Raw genomic sequence first — 17,753 nt, 5'->3', positions numbered from 1 at the left:
TCCATGACGCTAGTGATGCCATATTGTTTGAACCTGATAAGCATAAAGTAGCAACTACCAGCTACCCTGGTCTGCCCAGGACTTTCCTGGGTTTAAAACTGAAAGTGCCACATCCTGGGAGGCCCCTCAGTTTGGGCCAAGCCCTACAGGGCTTCCACCAGGGGGCACATCAGACTGGAGGCCGCCAGACACTCAGCCACTCGGCCACCCGGGACCCCTCACACCAGGGAATCGACACAGGGTCACTGCGCTGGTGGGGATGGTGGTCATAGAAGGGGGCTGAATTTTCATGACAGAACTGGGTGAGCAGGTGGCAGTCTGGAAGGCAGGAGACCGTCTATCGTGTCTCTGAGTGTCCCCAGTCCTGGAACTGGACACACCCAATGCAGGAGTAGACCTTTGGGATCACCCCACTGGACAGACAAAGACCCACAAGCAGCTGAGGTGCGAGCTGAGGACACAGGGAACATGGAGTGGGCAGGGCAAGAAGGCAAGTGGCTGCCGTAGCAATGAGAACCTCGTCCTTACTTCACGTGAGGTCTGTGCATGCTACTTCCACACACCCCCCTCTCTTTTTCCACTCCCCCCACCAGGCCTTCCCTTGGGGCTCAGATGGTAAAGAATCTGCCTGCAATGACGGAGACCCAGGTTCAGCCCCTGTGTCAGGAAGATCCCCTGGAGAAGGGGATGGCAATCCACTCCAGTGGTCTTGCCTAGAGAATTCCACGGACAGAGGAGCCTCGTGGGCTACAGTCCGTGGGGTCACAAAGAGTCAGACATGACAGAGCGACTAACACTCTCGCTTTCTTTTTCACTTCTGTCTAACTTATGTTAACAATAGTTGACCTTCCATCTTGGTGTTTGTGTTATTAACACTCAACACACTCTGAGAGTGCTCAAGTGTTCAACATTCTTAAAGAGAATGTGTTACTCAGTTGGGCTCCCCAGATGTTGCTAATGATAAAGAACCCACCTGCCAATGCAGGAGACCCAGGAGACATGAGTTCGATCCCTGGGCGGGGGAGATCCCCTGCAGGAGGGTGTGGCGATTCAGTTGGAGTCAGCACCACCCAGAGATGGAGCCAGCGACGTGAGACATCCCTCCACCTCTTTTTGGCCAGAGGTGTGCATCATGTTAAGCAGAAGCGTGATTTTGCCTGTTTTTATTTGGAAGTTAAGCATGGTTTAAAGTAGAAATGTGTATGCAGAGTTGCTGAGGAGCCTCTGCTGGGTGTTCTATTGTTCAGCTGGGAATCCATTTCCCAGGACCCCCTTCCCCATATGGTTCAGGTCAGAGTTGAGCAAGAGAGGAACTCGTGTGAAGCTGGAAAGGCAGGAGCGGGCAGTGGCTGCCCCTCTCTGAAGGGCTGCTGTGGCCACGCGTGGTCTCCAGCAGAGCAGTCATGTCCGGCAGCCACCGACTGCCTTCTCGCCCACCTCTGCCCCCTGCCCTTCACACACCTGCTGCCCTCCAGGCCGAACCGGGAGCCCTGCTGGGCCTTCCCAGGCAGTAGCGTCCCCAACTCCTCCCTCCTGGCATCTACTTTCTGGTGCTTGGTTTTTAAAGACTGCATTTATGCTTCAGATCCAGCGTCACTTCCCCAAACAGCGCACCCCTAGTGGTCACTCCGATGGAAGAAACCCTTCCTCAGTCTCCCTAGGCCATCAGCCCGTTTATTGTCTTCACAGCATGTCCCAGCATTCTTGTTCACATGTGCCTCTGCCTAGGAAAACAGAAACTCCACAAAAGGAGGGGCTGTATCTGCCGTGTTCACAGCTGTGCCCCTAAAGCCTCTGGCTCATAATGACCCCGGGCATCTGTTGGCCGAATGGGCATGAGGGAGGATCGGGAGCACAGGGAAGGCATCGCACATGGACAGCACGGAGACATGCGTCTGTGAAGCTTGGAGAAAACACAGGAAACACAATGAGATTTACAGCACAAAACTATTGATATAATGCTTGAAATACATACAGTTTGATGTATACCATAATGAATGTTCAGATAACATGGGCGTGGAAAGTGGATTGGAGGGGAGGGACGAGAATGGGGTGGGAGAAGGTTTGACGAGATGTGGGCATTGTTAATGACAGAATGATGGAAAATGGCCCTGAGGTTAAAATAAAAGGGGGAAAAGGATAGTGTAGCAGTGTTAAGACCACACCTCCCTGGACAACCTTCCCAAGATGAGGGGGGTCCACATCTCCTCCACTGGAGCCAGGGGGGCCACGACAGCAGGGGCAGGATTGGTGTGCGGGGATTCTCCAGGTGTGTTGCCCCATTTGCTGAGTGGCCACCCCCAGGCACTCTGGTTAACCATCCCAGCCAAGCCCAGCCGTCCCTGCCAAGGCCCTGACATGAGGTGCAGAAGTCTTCAGATGACCCCAGCCCAGCCACCAGAGTCACCCCCAGCTGGTCACATCTTCCCACTTGAGGCCTGAGACGTCCTGGAGCAGAGGCGAGCTGTCCTGTGAGGCCACATCTAAACTCTCAAACCAGGAACTCCAGGAGCTTAACCAACAGTTGTTTTACAACCCTGATGCTGGGCCGGTTGGTTACACAGTAACAGAAAAGTGGAGCAGATGGAGGGGCAGAGAGAAGAGTCAGGCTGGCAGCAGGGCAGGGGTAGTGGGGACAGGGCAGGCAGGGGTGGAGGTGGCCAGGGCAGGCATGGGAACCAAACGGAGCAAAGTTCAGCATCAGCCCACACCCCCCTCCCACCTCCAGCTCAGCAAGAGCCACACCCTTGGCTCCAGTCAGAAATGGGAGAGCTGGGTTCCCCCCTACCCGCTTCCAGGCAGCCCCGCCCCTCCTGCCTGGGCCCCTGCCCACCTTGCTCTGCCCTCAGTGGAGCCCACCGCCTCGCGTCTGGGGCCCATGTCCACCTGGGGGCCAGGTCAGACCCTGGCCTCCACGCTGTCCTTTGCTAGCTCCTCATGCCCCTCACTCAGTGTGAAGCCAGGTGTGTTGAGACCCTGCTCAGTCGTGCCTGCATGGAGCCTGTGCACCCACAGCGCCCCAGATGCCCTGACCCACCACCGTCACCTATCCTCCCCCCACCCCCGTGTCTCTCCCCCAGACTTCCTTTTTCTTCCCTCCACGACGTCTGAGCCCCATTCCTCCTAGCTTGTTAGCAGGAGGCTCAAGCTGCAAGCCCGAGCTGGCCACATCTCTCCCCTTCCTTCCACAGGCTCTCACTGTCTCCCCATCACGACTCCCTACAGCCTTGTCCCCGTGTCCCCATTGTCCCCTGATCCATAGCCGGCTCCTCCCGCGGCCTCCACCCTGTGACCCCAGTCCCTGTCCCCAGCACTTCGCGTGCCCCGCGTCCCCCGGTCCTATGCACTACCCCGCGCCCCGTGCATTCTCTGACCCTTGACCCCTGGCTCCAGCCCCGCGCGCCTCCAGGTCCATCTCCCGGGTCCTCTGCATCCCCGGGACCCCGCGTCCCCGCGCTGCGCGGGCCGTCTCGCCCAGGTGGATGCGCGCGTTGCGTGGAGACCAGCGGCGCGCACACCCTAACCTCTGGCCCCGCCTCCCGCGCCGCGGATTGGCTCCCCTCAGGCCGGTCGGGCCGGGATTGGCTCGCGCGGCGCGGCGGCCGGGCCCGTTTCACGGTGGGTAGCACCGCAGCGTGGATGCTGCTGCGTCCCGCCGCGGCCCCCGGGAGCTTGGAGCCCGAGCGGCCGGGCGGGGCCGGGCGGGCGAACCGCCGGCAGCCGCTCCGCCGCCCACCCCGGGCCCTCGGCCAAGGGCAGCCCGGGGTCGCGGCCACAGCCCGGGGCCGCGGGCGGCGGACAAAGGGCCATGCGGGGCCGGGGCACGCGGCGCGGAGCGCGCGGGAGTGGGGGGCCGCAGCGACGCCGCTGAGCGCGGCCCCGGGCGGGGCGGGGTCGGCCGCGATGCCGTGGTTCCCGGTGAAGAAGATCCGCAAACAGATCAAGCTGCTGCTCCTGCTGGTGCTGCTTACCTGCGCCGCGTGGCTCACGTACGTGCACCTGAGCCTGGTGCGCCAGGGCCGCGCGCTGCGCCAGCGGCTGGGCTACGGGCGAGGTACGGGAGGGGGCGCGCGCCCGGGGCGGGGGGCGGTGAGGGTCCCAAGCGGCCCCGGGCCCGGGCCCTCCCCTTGCGCTCAGGTCTCGGCGCGGGCCAGAGCTGCCGGGACACCCGGGCCGCCCTTCCCATCTCGGCAGTATCGGGGCAGGGGGCTCGGTTCGGCTCGACCCGGCCGGAACGCCGGATGACGTCAACCGTGATGTGCGCGACCCTCTTGAGCGTCCCCAAACCCCGTCTGACTCCGGGGTCTGGCCCGGGGCGGATAGCGCCGGGGTAACAGTGGTCTTGGTGAGCCCTCGGCTACCAGGCCCTGCCTGCTGGGATTTCTTGGGCCAAGTCCGGCTGCGCCTCCGACTCTTCGTGCTTAGCAGAGCCTCCGTTTCCCCGTCTGCTGGGGAAAAGGCTAGCGGGGGGGAGCTGACCCTCGCAGTCGGAAAGCTTCCTGGAGGAGGCGCCCTAGGTAAACCTGTAATCAGGGGCTGAGACGCTTGTGTGTTGGGAGTGAGTCATGGGGACAGGGGTGCAGCCTGGGGAGCCCCGAACTGCCTGGAGCGGACGCTCCCAGACTCAGGCCCACGGTCCAGTGGGAACAGACAATGAACCCACAAATCAGGTCCTGGTGAGTGATGTGGGGGAGGGCCAGGGGAGGAGTCCTGCCACCTTAGCTAGGGTATCTTGGAAGGGCTCTTGGAAGTGGTGACCGTTGACACATATTTTGGGGAGGAGGAGCAGAATGCCTAGAACGGGGCGGCGGGTGGGGAGGTTGGTGATGAGAGCAGGAAGCACTTCAGGGCAGGGAAGGTCCCAGCCAAGCTGCCCCTGACCCTTCTCAAGCAAGCGAGGTGTCTTTAGGGTGGGTGATGAGAATCTCGCTTCCTGAGGACTCAGAATTATGATTTTGATCCGTAAAGCCCTGGCCACTCCCACCAAAGGGTCCAAAGCTCCCTGTTCAGTCCCACACCTAGGCCAGGGGTCAGAGGCTGGTCCCAACCTACCCCTCCCCAAAGAGCACACATCTTGCAGCTACTACATCCTCTAGGGGCCCTCAGTTACCATCACATAAGGCAGGACCCCAGAGTGTGACCCAGTGACACAGAACAGAACCAGCCTCCTACCCAGCTGCCTTGTGGTTTTCTGAGCAACCACAGTCCTCCCCAACCTGACTTCCCGAGCAGCCAGGGAGCCTAACTCAGCAGCTAGGAGGGGGCGGAGGTGTGGGAACCCCATTTCTGAGGCCTCCTCTTCTCTCAACTGGGCCAGCGGGGAAGCTGTCCTGCTGTTCCTGAGTGGGCAGGAGCTGTTCAAGGTTACAGACCACCAAACCCTCATGCAGCTCCAGCCAGGAGCAGCCCCAGCCGGCAGGTCTCACCTCCGGCGGCAGCTCCACCTCCTGCCTGGCGACCTGGCTCCACCAGGGCAGGGCTTGTGGAAGCTGAGCAGCTAAACGTGTCTGATGCCTTCCTGACTGTCCCGTCAGCACTGTCTTCACTCCCACCAGAAAGGCTACCTGCCCCGTGTCCAGCAACCTGTGTGGGCAGAGGTCCTGGGCGGAGGGGCTGGCAGGCCGCCATCCGGATCTCACTGCGCTGGGGCTCAGCATATTTCCCAGGTGCTGGAGTGTTCTGTGTTTGCCTGCAGGACGGTGGTAGCAGCCTGGGTGTGGCACCCCCGCAGAAGTTTTCCAGCAGTCATAGAGTCACCTTGGCGGGTGGGGAGCATCGGGGCCAGGCTGGGGGGTTTTGCCGGGAGCCTGTTAGGGGCTCAGCTCCCAGCCGGACAAAGGACAGTAACTGGGGAAAGCCAAGCGGACAGGCACCGCTGGGCTCTCGCAGGCAGGAGACCATGGGCAGCCCCTCTCCCCCAGAGAAGGGGCCCAGGCCTGCTGCGTCAGTATGGTACCCTCGCTCCTGGGGTCTGGATTGAAGTGCAGGCATAGATGTTGAAGCCAGACTTGGCCCTGGAGCAGACGGTTCCTGGACTGGGGGTCCCTGGATGGGACAGTGAAGCCTCACCTTCAGTGGCTAAGACCCCAGGGTACGGGACCCCCAGATCCACAGCGTGAGGAGGAGATCTGGGATGCTGAGGGCATTGAGGTGTGCAGGTGGTCTGCCCAGGCTTGGGGGGTTGGAGTGTGCCACGTTCTGAGAAGTCCACAGAAGGGATCCCGGGGACAGTCTCCCCCCAGGGCCACCTTGGCCCAGAGCCTCTGACAGCCAGACCAGTGTGCCAGTCCCTCCTCTGCCCAGGCAGGTGCCAGGGCTCCTTTGGTCTGGGACCATGGCCTTAAGGGCAGCAGGTAGCACATGTACCACGGGCCGGGGCTAGTGTAGCCTCAAGACCACGGCACTGGCTTGCCTGACGACAAGCTCCAGCACTAATGCTTGGCTGTCACTCCTGGCAAGTGAGGCAGACACAAAACACTCCAGCTCATGGGAAATATGCTGAGGACAGGGCAGTCCTGGGGGTCTTCCTGGAGGCAGTCACTGAGGAGGACACCCAATCGGTGTACATGTGCACACATGTCTGCTAGGATGTGCACACACATACCTGCTCCATCACACCAGTGGGGGCTGGAAAAGTCAGGTGGAGGACTCAGGCAGGGCCATCCCCACAGAGGCGGGAGGTGGGAGAACAGCCCAGTAGAAGGCGCTTCGCTGGGGGCGGGGGGGCAGCTATCGGACGACAGGAGGGGAGGCTTCAGAGGGGACACCACTGGCCGTCCTGCCCCCAACTGACCCCGGCAGCAGGGACTGTGGCCTTGAAGAGCCTGGGTCCCACCCACAGACGGTGAGAAGCTGAGTGTGACTGACGGCCGGGGCATCCGCGCTGCGCTGGCCACACAGAGGGCAGAGGACTCCAGCGAGAGCCACGAGGAGGAGCCGGTGGTGAGCAGGGCTGTGGGGAACCACACAGCCACACGAACGAGACCCAAGGCCACCATGTGCCGCAGCCGTGGGTGGAGGATGCAGCCACTCACGTGCCCAGGCCCGGGGGACGCAGATGCTGCACGCGGGGTGGCCGGGGGGCTTCTGGCGTGCGTGTGGCTGAGCTGTGATGGATTCAGGGCTTCGTGGCTAGATGTGGAGGGCCGTGTGACGGGAACCGGCCTGTGTGGCTGGCTGTGTCACGCACTGTGTCTGAGCCCGTGTGTGTGTGTGTGTGTGTGTGTGTGTGTGACTTCTTCCTGCCCTCACACTTCTCAGCTGTGACCTTGGTGCCCTTCCTCTCCCGCAGTCTGAAGGTCAGGACCCAGGCATGCTGTTTCCTAGGGGGGCTGGAAGACCCCTGGTACTCAACCTCACCCGTCAAGTGCCGGCGTGGCGGGAGGAGGTGAGGTCCACTGGGGCTCGGGCGGGGAGGGCCGGGGCCGCTGGGCGGCCAGTAAGCCCCGCTCCCCCGCAGTACAAGGGGCAGGTGAACCTGCACGTGTTTGAGGACTGGTGCGGGGGCGCCGTGGGCCAGCTCCGGAGGAACCTGCACTTCCCGCTCTTCCCTCACGTGAGTGCTGGGGGGCGGTGGGCCCCAGGTGGGCGGGGGTGGGCAGGTACCTTGACGTCAGCAGCCGCTGTCCCCCCAGACTCGCACCACCGTGAAGAAGCTGGCTGTGTCCCCCAAGTGGAAGAACTATGGCCTCCGGCTCTTTGGCTTCATCCACCCGGCGAGAGATGGTGCGGGGGTGGGGGCGTGGGGGGGGAGTCGCGAGCGCCCCGCCCGGCCCTGAGCCCTGTCTCACGGCCTAGGCGACGTCCAGTTCTCTGTGGCTTCGGATGACAACTCTGAGTTCTGGCTGAGCCCAAACGAGAGCCCAGCGGGAGCCCAGCTGATGGCCTTTGTGGGCAAGGTATCCCTACCCGCCCCTCCATCCACACCCCTTCTGTCTTCACGGGCCTCCTGTGGCCTGGGTCGCCTGTCCCCTTCAACTTCTCAGGAAGGGGCTCTGGGTGGGGCTGGTGCCCCAAGGAGAGGGTGAGCCCCCTGCCCTTTCCTGTTGCCCTCCAGACGGGCTCGGAGTGGACAGCGCCTGGAGAGTTCACCAAGTTCAGCTCCCAGGTGTCCAAGCCCAGACGGTGAGTGACTGGGAGCAGATGTGTGTCTGTGCGTGAGGACAGGGTGACGCATGCACGCATGAAACTGCTGCCGGCCCTGGGACTTGCCGTCTCTTGGGGGCTCCTGGGGCGCAGTGGGGCGGCCCCTGACTCCTCCTGTCCCCAGGCTCATGGCCTCTCGGAGGTACTACTTTGAGCTGCTGCACAAGCAGGATGACCGCGGCTCGGACCACGTGGAAGTGGGCGTGAGTGCAGCTGCTCCCCGGGGGGCTTCTGGAGACCCCCCCCTGCCCTGCCCTGCCCTCCTCCCGGCCACTCCCCCCAGAACAGCAGCGTGGATGTGCCCCCCCCCCCCCAGGACTTCCCATCTAGCTGACAAAGCAGCTGCTCAGGGACGGGACTTGTGCTCCACCGCGCCTGCCCAGGGGCTTCACAGAGAAAGTGGCCCCTGAGCAGATTCTTGAGAGAGAGGTTCACAGGGAGACCCGTGGGGAGAGAATCCGGGGCACGAGGATGAATTCCTGGTCTCAAGAACAGTCTTCTGGAACCCCAAGCAGTCTGGTGGCTAGATCAGGCAGGGCTTCCTTCTGAGAACGAGGCAATGGGATTTGCATGTCAGGGAAAACCCTCTAGCCACTGCCTTTTGGGAAAGATTTTCACAGGTGACCATCAGTCCCTGAACCCGCAGGGCGTGGGGGCAGGAGGAGATGCCCAGTGGCTGAGTCCGAGTTTAGCTGGATGTGGGGTGGTGACCAGGGAGGGCTGGTGGGGGGATGTTACAGGTATCTGGTTTGTGTGTGGAGGGCATCATCCCAACTCAGCTTGGCAGAGGATCTAGACTGGAGATGCAGATTTGAGGTGATCTTGTGGAAGCTGAGAGGGTGACTAAGGGCCCAGGATGAGCTGGGAAGGGAAGAGGGCCTGGGGCAGCCCCCAGGAGCCCAGCGTGAGAGGGATGGGGGAGAGACAGTCTACAAGGGAGACTGAGACGCACAGGCACAGAAGCAGAAGTGGGGTGGGGAGGTCCACCAGGGAGTTGGGAGCCACTGGGGCTTGCCCTCGGAAGGCCAGCTCTGACCTCCAGCAGCGCAGTGGCCGTAGAATCACGAGCAGGTGGGGGCAGAGGTCATAACCAGAAGATTAAGAAGCGCCCAAGGTGTCAGGAAAGGCCTGAAGGGGGCAGAGGAGGTTCTCATCTTCCTCCAGGGACCCCAACCTTCTGGGCCTCAGCAGCTTCCCTGCCATGCCTTCTTAGGACTCCTCTCCCGTCCACCCGCCCAGCTTTCTGCATTCTTAAAGGCGTTGCCCTACTAGCTCCCTGTCCCCATGCCAGGAAGATCCACTCCTCCCTGACCCAGGGTGTCCCCCCCACCCCCTTCTTTGGCCCTGACCACCCTCTCCAACCCCCAGTGGCGAGCATTCCTGCCGGGTCTGAAGTTCGAGGTTATCGGCTCTGCTCACATCTCTCTCTACACAGGTCCGGAGCCAGTGCCTCTGGGGAAGGGGAGGCTCACACGGGTGGTCTCCGGGGTGGCTGGATGTGGGTGAGGAGGGCTCTGTGAACTCCTCGGGGACCTCACACATCCTCTGCCCCTAGACGAGTCAGCCCTGAAGATGGACCACGTGGATCACGTGCCCCAGTCTCCTGCCAGTCACGTGGGGGGGCGGCCCCGGCAGGAGGAGCCCAGAGCTGACATGTTGCGGCCGGATCCGCGAGACGCCTTCTTTCTCAGTGAGGGGGCTCACCCACAGGGTGGAGGGGGTGTCAAGGCGAGGGTCCGGGTAGCAGCCTGACCCCCCTTTTCACAGCACCTCGGGTGGAGCCCGCGGAGCTGGAGAGTGTGCTGGAGCCCTGCGCCTACGCCCCGACCTATGTTGTCAAGGACTTCCCCATCGCAAGATACCAGGGGCTGCAATTCGTAAGTGCCCCCAGCCAAGGTCTTCCCTGGGACCCAGGCCTCCCCCTCTCCAGGGTCCCGGAAGCCTCCTCCAGACCCTCTGGAAGACGGCCCGCCCTGAGCCCGCTGCCCACCCCAGGTGTACCTGTCCTTCGTTTATCCCAATGACCACACGCGCCTGACTCACATGGAGACTGACAACAAGTGCTTCTACCGGGAGTCGCCGCTGTATCTGGAAAGGTGGGTGGCGGGTGGGCGGTGCCCGGGAAGAATGGGCGGCCCTCAACCGAGCGGGTCTCTGACGCCCCGCCCGCCCCAGGTTTGGGTTCTACAAATACATGAAGATGGACCGGGAGGAGGGCGGGGAGGACAGGGAGGAGGTGCAGCGCCGAGCCTTTCTCTTCCTCAACCCCGACGGTGAGTGCCCACGGTGAGTGCCCACAGTGACCCCACGCCCAGCTGGGTGGCCCTGCAGTGGCTCACACGCGCTTCCCACAGACTTCCTGGATGACGAGGACGACGGAGAGCTGCTGGACGCTGGCCTGGGGCCCACCGAGGCCCCCCGAAGGCAGGGCAGCCGCCAGCTCCCGGCCCCCGCAGCCCCCTCGGAGGCCCCAGCCACCCCCGCTGCGCCGACACCCCGGCGCTCCCGGGCGCTGAGCTGGGCGGCCCGCCAGCTCCCCCTCTTCTTGGGCCGTGCCCCGCCCCCGCGGCCCGCAGCCCGGCCCTCCAAGGTGTATGTGACACGCGTGCGGCCAGGACTGCGGGCGCCCCCTGGGGCCCCGCTGCTCGGCGCACGCGGCCCACCCCGGCCGCCCTTACCTGGCGTCTTCCTGCGCCCCCGACCCCTACCCAGGGTGCCGCTGCGGGCGCCCCCACGCCCACCCCGGGCTCGAGGCCACAGGACGAGCAGCCCCCCGGCCACAGAGCTGAGAGCCCTGGCCCCAGCGCCGGCTACCCAGGAGAGCCAGGAGGGCCGGGCGCGCGCGCTGGGACTCGCGGCCCCCACGGCGAACTCCAACTCGTCCTCTGAAGCGCAGCCTGTGACCTCCTTCCTGAGCTTATCCCAGGTGTCCAGGCCACAGCTGCCTGGGGAGGGCGAGGAGGACGAGGAGGAGGAAGGGGACGACGACGAGGAAGGAGTGCCTGGCGACGAGAATGCGTCGGAGGACAGTGAGGAGGCGGCAGGCCTGGTGCGCGGCCGCTGGCGCGAGGACGCCATTGACTGGCAGCGCACGTTCAGCGTCGGCAACGTGGACTTCGAGCTGCTGCGCTCCGACTGGAACGATCTGCGCTGCAACGTGTCTGGGAACCTACAGCTGCCCGAGGCCGAGGCCGTGGACGTGGTAGCTCAGTACATGGAGAGGCTCAACATGCGCCACAGCGGGTACGGGTCAGGGGTGCCGGGAGGAGCGGAGCGTGGCCTCGATGGGACCCTCAGCTCTTCCCCAAGGCCTCACCAGGCACTGCTCTGGGAGTGGTACACACGCATGCACACCCGTCAGAAAGTGTTTTCTCTCCCTTCTGGTTCCCCTGTCCTGCACCTCCAAACCCCCCACCTGCCACCTTGGACCTGAGGATGGATCTGAGCCACCCAGGTCTCTCCTTTAAATAGACACACACAAGCAAAGAACCCCAGGATCCCTCCCCCACCTGCACCATGCTGACTGGGGTCTTAGTCCTCAGAGGTGAGCTCAGGGTTCCTGCCCCATTGACCCCTCTGATTGGGGCCCCCAGGCCCCAGGAATTGAATCCTGTCTCCACCTCAAGCAGGTGTGGGGCTGGAGAATGGGAACCCCAATTTGCCCTGAGGGGTTCTTAGAAATATGCTGAGCCCTTAAGGAGGGGCAGGACCTGCAGACATGAGTGACAGGCAGAGGCTGTCCAGGAGGCTGGTGGGCAGAGGACAGGCCTCATGGGCATCGAAGGCCAGGTTCAGGACTTATTCTTGCCTCTGATACAAAGTTTAGAGCAGGACATGCGTTTGGCCCATCTGGATCATAGATGAAGGCCTTGGAGAGGAGAGGGTGGAAGGTGGAGCCTATGACCTACAGGCTTGGTCCAGGGCAGTGATGGGACGGCCTAGACTTGGCAGAGGCAGGGGCAGATTGATTCTAGGTGGCTGAAAAAGCCAGCCTGCCTTTAGCTCAGAGCCTCTTGAGAGCAGCTTATTGTCCCAGGGTATGAGGGCCCGTCCAGCAGAAAGGTCATGGCTGCAGCCCCATCCTCTGAGCAGGACGAGGGTGTGAGTAGCCCAGGAGCGAAAGCACAGACCCAGAGCTTTGGGGCAGAAAGGCCCTGACACTTGGGGAGACTGTGGTGGGGATGGGCGTGGGGCGAGGGGAAGAATTTAGACCCCTGGAGGTCACACTGGTCGGCTCCCAGGTGAGTGACACCGGCTGTGCAGGGGCATCACATGGCAGAAAGAGCAACCTAGTCAAGCTCAGGGCCGTCTCCCCAAGAGGAGGAGAAACCACTGTTTGTGGGCCGAGTGAAGGTGGAGGTGAGGTGCTCCAGGCCAGGCTGAAGGGGAAGGCTCAGAGGCTTCTTCCCAGAACAGGGGAGCCCTTGGACTTGTGCCAGGGAGGCAGAAAGGAGGTTCCTCAGAGGAGGTATCTAGGACCTTGGAGACGGCCCGTGGGGAGGGTGGGGCCCAGCGTCCAGGCAGGGGCACCGGGACAGAGCCCTCCCCAGAAGAGAAGGCTTGCTTGTCTGCAGCACGAGATACCGAGACAAGTCAGACCATTCACCCGAGTTAGAAACAAGGCATCTGAGTCCCGCCCTGTGGGCAGTGGGTCCCCCTGAAGGTTTCTGAGCGTGTGGCTGTGCACAGCAGTGGTGGCTGGGAGGAGAGAGGACGGCCTGGGCGTGGGGATGACTCCCACGTGGGGCGTCGGGGGAGGAGGAAGCCTGAGATGTGGGTCTGCCTTCTGAGACGGCCTTGGCCTTGAGGGGGGAGGGGTGGGTGGGGGCTGGGACACACGGCCGCTGGTGGGGAGGGGTGCATGGCAGCACCCCCCCCCCCCAGTCACTTCAGTGGCCGCCTTTCTGCTGCGGCGATGGGGGGCGGGGGAGGGCGCGCCTCCACTCTGCGGCTGACCAGGCTCCGCCCCCAGGCGATACGCTCTTCTGCGCATCGTGAACGTGGAAAAGCGCCGGGACTCGGCGCGAGGAAGCCGCTTCCTCCTGGAACTGGAGCTCCAGGAACGCGGCGGGCGCCGCCTGCGCTTGTCTGAGTACGTCTTCCTGCGCCTGCCCGGGGCCCGTGCCGGCGACACTGAGGAAGACAGAGAGAGTCCCGAGCCCGCCGCAGCCTCCTCCGCGCGCCCCGACGGCCGCCCGGAGCTGTGCCGGCCACTGCGCCTGGCTTGGCGCCAGGATGTGATGGTGCACTTCGTCGTGCCGGGTGCGCGGGCTGCGGCGGGCGGCGCCACCTAGGGCTGCGGAGGGGCGGGCGGCGCCACCAGGTTGGGTCCAGGCGGGTTCAGTGTCCCCATCCTCCCCCAGTGAAAAACCAGGCGCGCTGGGTGATACAGTTCCTGGCAGACATGGCCGCACTGCACGCCCGCACGGGTGACTCCCGCTTCAGTGTCGTCCTGGTGGACTTTGAGAGCGAGGACATGGACGTGGAGCGGGCCCTCCGCGCAGCACGACTGCCCAGGTAACGGCGCCCCCACCTCCTTTTGGGGAAGGTGGATCGAATCGTTCCTACTCCCCAACAGAGATGGGTTTTCCTGCCCCCGTCCCGCCCCCAGAGACCGCGGTGTGTGATCCCACCCGCTCATCCCCTCTCCCAGATACCAATACCTGAGGCGAGCTGGAAACTTTGAGCGCTCTGCGGGGCTGCAAGCTGGAGTGGACGCGGTGGAGGTGCGTGGTCAGGGTGGGGCCGGCCAGAAAAGCCAGGTGGGCTGGGGCGGGCACGCCCTTCCGGAGCGGAGGGTGAGGCTCAGACCTCCCCGCTGCCCCCAGGATGCCAGCAGCATCGTTTTCCTCTGCGACCTGCACATCCACTTCCCCCCCAGCATCCTAGACGGCATCCGCAAGCACTGCGTGGAGGGCAAGCTGGCCTTCGCGCCTGTGGTCATGCGGCTGAGCTGCGGAAGCTCACCAGGGGACCCACACGGTAATGCCCTGGATGCCCCCCAGGAGGGCCCGGGGTCCCACCAATGCCAGGGTGAAATCTAGGCTCCCCAGGGGCCTCCCAGCCCGCAAGGTAGGCTTGGGGCCCCATCAGGGCTCCCTGTAATGCCCGGGACTCCTTGTGGCATAGGAGAGCCACTCCACAGTGCCCAGGACCCCAAGTCCCCCCGTAGGAACCCCAGGGTCATGCTTGGCCTCTAGGGACCTCCTCCAGCACCCAAATCATGCCCAGGGTTGGAAGTATGACCAACATGTTGGAGTGACCTTTCAGGACCTGGTGTCTGAAGGGCACCCCCTCCCCACCAGGTTACTGGGAGGTGAATGGCTTTGGCCTTTTTGGGATCTACAAGTCCGACTTTGACCGCATTGGAGGCATGAACACCGAGGAATTCCGGGACCAGTGGGGAGGCGAGGACTGGGAGCTCCTGGACAGGTGACCCCCCCCCCACACACAAACACACAGAGACAAACTCCATGTCCTGCCTTCTGGGTGGGGAGGGGCCCCGGGGTCCTCACTGCTGACAAGACTCTGCTGTCTTCCTCTTCCTACCCCCAGGATCCATAGGCCTAGAGAGATTCTAGATGCCCCCCCATTCCCCTAAACCCCTTCCCAGCTCCAGGGTCCTGCAGACTCAGGGAAGCCCACAGATCCTATAGGCCTGCTGATGGCCCTGGGGTCCCCCTGGCCCCAGTGGGGCCCTGCAGTAGTGGAAGCCCCCCACATCCAGCCCCTGGACCGGATTATGACCTCTTCCATTCCACCCCACCCCATGGTTCTGTAGGCTCAAGGGCTGCCCTGACACACATGCCCTCCCCTGCCAGGGTCCAGAATACGGGTAGCCCCATTCACCCCCAATCCCCAGTCTTGATCCCTCCCAAAGACCCTCCAGGCTGCAGGGCAGCCCTGACTACCCCTCCCTACCCCCAGGGTCCTGCAGGCAGGGCTGGAGGTGGAGCGACTCCGAGTGCGGAACTTTTACCACCACTTCCACTCCAAGCGGGGGATGTGGGGCGCGCGCAGCCGTAAGGCCGCCCGAAAGGAGGCCCCTTGAGGACCAGTGACCCCTCCCAGCCCCACCCACTGGCCTGTGTTGGCAGCTGGAGGCCGGGCCCAGAGCCTGGACCCTGGGGACCCGGCGGGCTCATCCCGGGGGCACAGCCACCATCGTGCCTGCCCGCTCGGGCCCCCAGGCTACTTCGCCCTCGACCCCTCCCAGAGAGGCACCTCCATAGTGGGCGGGGCCCAGGCTCGGCCCCCACGCCCTGTGCAATGATTTCTGTGAAATTTTGCCGTAGCGATGACATTGTTTTCAGGATTTCCAAGAGTTCTGTCTGTTCCATTTTTTATTCAGAATGAAATGAAATATTTTTTTTAGTTCTGACTCGTTCTGTGTGCCTGGATGTCTTGGGGGGGCAGAGGGGCCTGGGTGCTGTGCCTGCTCCTGACTCCCCTTCCTGACCTGAGCTTTGGACACCGTGCTGATCCCACCTTCCTGCACCCTCGCGGCTTCCTGCCTCTCCAACACCTTCCTTTTGAGCTTTGGGCCCTGAGGAGAAGGGGCTTTGGACCTCCTCCCACCACCCTGTGCATGGAGCCACTGGTCATGGGCGAGGCACAGGACCTTTCCACCCACAAACAAATAATATCCGACCACGTCCTCAGTCCCGTTTGTAGTGAAAACCACCTTGGATGTGAGTCCTGCCCCATCCACCTCAAAGAAGCGGGAGCACTCAGCACCCCGCGACTGGGGCGGGGGGTTGGCAGGGGATGACCTATGACCAGGTTGGGGGATATGGTTAGGACTCAGTTGCCATGAATGGAGACCGCGGTGGAAACTGCTTTAGTGAGAGAGTTGCTTGTTTTTATGTTTCTCATGTCACCCTTGTTCAGGGTCAGGAGCCCCCGTGGAGTCAGAGAGAGACTGGGCGGTTCTGTCAACAGCCAGCTCCTCCCTGGGCTGCCTGGTGCTGGGTCCACCTGCCCACATGAGTTGCTTGTGTCTGCTGTAACAAATTTCCGAGAACAAAATGGAATTTCCTGTCTTATAGCTTTGGACATCAGAAGTCCTAAAATCGAGGTTTCCAGCCTGCGTTCTCTCTGGAGGCTTTAGGAATGAACCTGCTCCCTTCCTTTCCCAGTTCCTAGAGGGCGCTGAGATTTCTTGGTGCATGGGCTCTTCCTCCATCCTCAAAGCCATCAGCTTACCATCTTCATATCAATGTCTCTCACCTCTGCCACCATCATCATGCCTCCTCCTCTGACTGACCCTCCTGCCTCCCTCTTATAAGGACCCTTAGGATGACATTGGACCCATGCAGATAACCCAGGACAATTGCTCCATCTCAAGGAACATCCTTCATGGATGGAAACACTCAATACTGTCACAATGTCAGTTTTCCCCAACTTGATTCAATGCAATCCAAATCAAAATCCCACCAAGTGGGGTTTCCCTGGTGGCCCAGTGGTTAAAAACCTGCCATGCAAAGCCCCTCTTGCCATGGAGATGACAACCAGAGGTTCTGAGGCTTAGGGCATGTACATCTCTGGGGCTGTTACACTGTGTATGTCCTTCTTCCGTGGGAAGGCAGCATGTCTACCCAGAATTCCAAACAATTCTCAAGATTTACCTCACCATGGGGAGGATTTCAGTGAAAGAGGGATCAGGCCCTGGGAGGACCCCAGGGATGCCCGTGGCACTCAGCTCTGTGGCTGCTGACAAGGGCAGCCAGTGGGTCTGTGAACATTAAGTCACCTGTGACTTGAACTGCACCGCAAGCCCTCCTGGTTCATAGAGGGCAAGTGCCCACAAGGCGAAGCACGCAGCAGACCTGCCTCCTCCAGCTGCCGGATGCCCAGCTCATGCTGCCCACCCCTTCCTAGTCGTCTAGTTCAGAAGGAATGGTCCCCAGTCACAGATGTTCGTAACAAGAAAGAACTAGCAGTGAAATCAAGAATTGTTATTCAGTCACTCAGTTGTGTCTGACTGTGATCCCGTGAACTGCAGCACGCCAGCCTTCCCTGGCCTTCATAATCTCCCAGAGTTTGCTCAAACTCATGCGCACTGAATCAATGATATCATCCAACCATCTCATCCTCTGTTGCCCCCTTCTCCTCTTGCCCTCAGTCTTCCCCAGCATCACTTTCTTTTCCAGTGAGTCAGCTCTTCACATCAGGTGGCCAAAGTATTGGAGCTTCAGCTTCAGCATCAGTCCTTCCAATGAATATTCAGGACTGATTTCCTTTAGGATTGACTGGTTGGATCCCCTTGCAGTCCAAGGGACTCTCAAGAGTCTTCTCCAATACCACAGTTCGAAAGCATCAATTCTTCGGCACTCAGCTTTCTTTATGGTCCAACTATCACATCCATACATGATTACTGGAAAAACCATAGGTTTGACTAAACAGACCTTTGTCAGCAAAGTAATGTCTCTGCTTTTTAATATGCTGTCTAGGTTCGTCATAGCTTTTCTTCCAGTGGGCAAGCATCTTTTAATTTCATGGCTGCAGTCACCATCTGCGGTGATTTTGGAACCCCAAAAAATAAAGTCTGTCACTGTTCCCATTGTTTCCCCATCTATTTGCCATGAAGTGATGGGACCGGATGCCAT

At 61.8% G+C, this 17,753-nt stretch overlaps 1 protein-coding gene across 2 annotated transcripts; it reads left to right on the top strand.

Annotated features, from left to right (window-relative positions):
* The first annotated feature begins 3,742 nt into the window (after positions 1 to 3,742).
* B4GALNT4 (beta-1,4-N-acetyl-galactosaminyltransferase 4) lies at positions 3,743 to 15,481 on the top strand. 2 transcript variants are annotated; one of them, XM_065936652.1, is made up of 20 exons: positions 3,743 to 4,054; positions 6,842 to 6,942; positions 7,292 to 7,387; positions 7,460 to 7,555; positions 7,635 to 7,725; positions 7,798 to 7,898; positions 8,057 to 8,124; positions 8,270 to 8,348; positions 9,514 to 9,580; positions 9,701 to 9,835; positions 9,913 to 10,022; positions 10,141 to 10,241; positions 10,321 to 10,418; positions 10,500 to 11,388; positions 13,118 to 13,407; positions 13,509 to 13,662; positions 13,799 to 13,871; positions 13,974 to 14,127; positions 14,451 to 14,577; positions 15,073 to 15,481. In XM_065936652.1, the coding sequence occupies exons 1-20, from the start codon at positions 3,904 to 3,906 to the stop codon at positions 15,194 to 15,196; spliced, it is 3,105 nt and encodes a 1,034-aa protein (XP_065792724.1). In that variant the 5' UTR covers positions 3,743 to 3,903; the 3' UTR covers positions 15,197 to 15,481. The 2 variants fall into 2 exon arrangements, with proteins under 2 accessions (XP_065792724.1, XP_065792725.1); XM_065936653.1 differs by lacking the exons at positions 3,743 to 4,054; positions 6,842 to 6,942; positions 7,292 to 7,387 and having other exon boundaries at positions 7,809 to 7,898.
* Positions 15,482 to 17,753: the final 2,272 nt, after the last annotated feature.

This window comes from Muntiacus reevesi, chromosome 5 (assembly GCF_963930625.1).
Source record: "Muntiacus reevesi chromosome 5, mMunRee1.1, whole genome shotgun sequence".
Classification (NCBI taxonomy): domain Eukaryota; kingdom Metazoa; phylum Chordata; class Mammalia; order Artiodactyla; family Cervidae; genus Muntiacus; species Muntiacus reevesi.
Note: the sequence above shows the minus strand (reverse complement) of the source record. Positions and strands in the feature narration are given on the sequence as shown.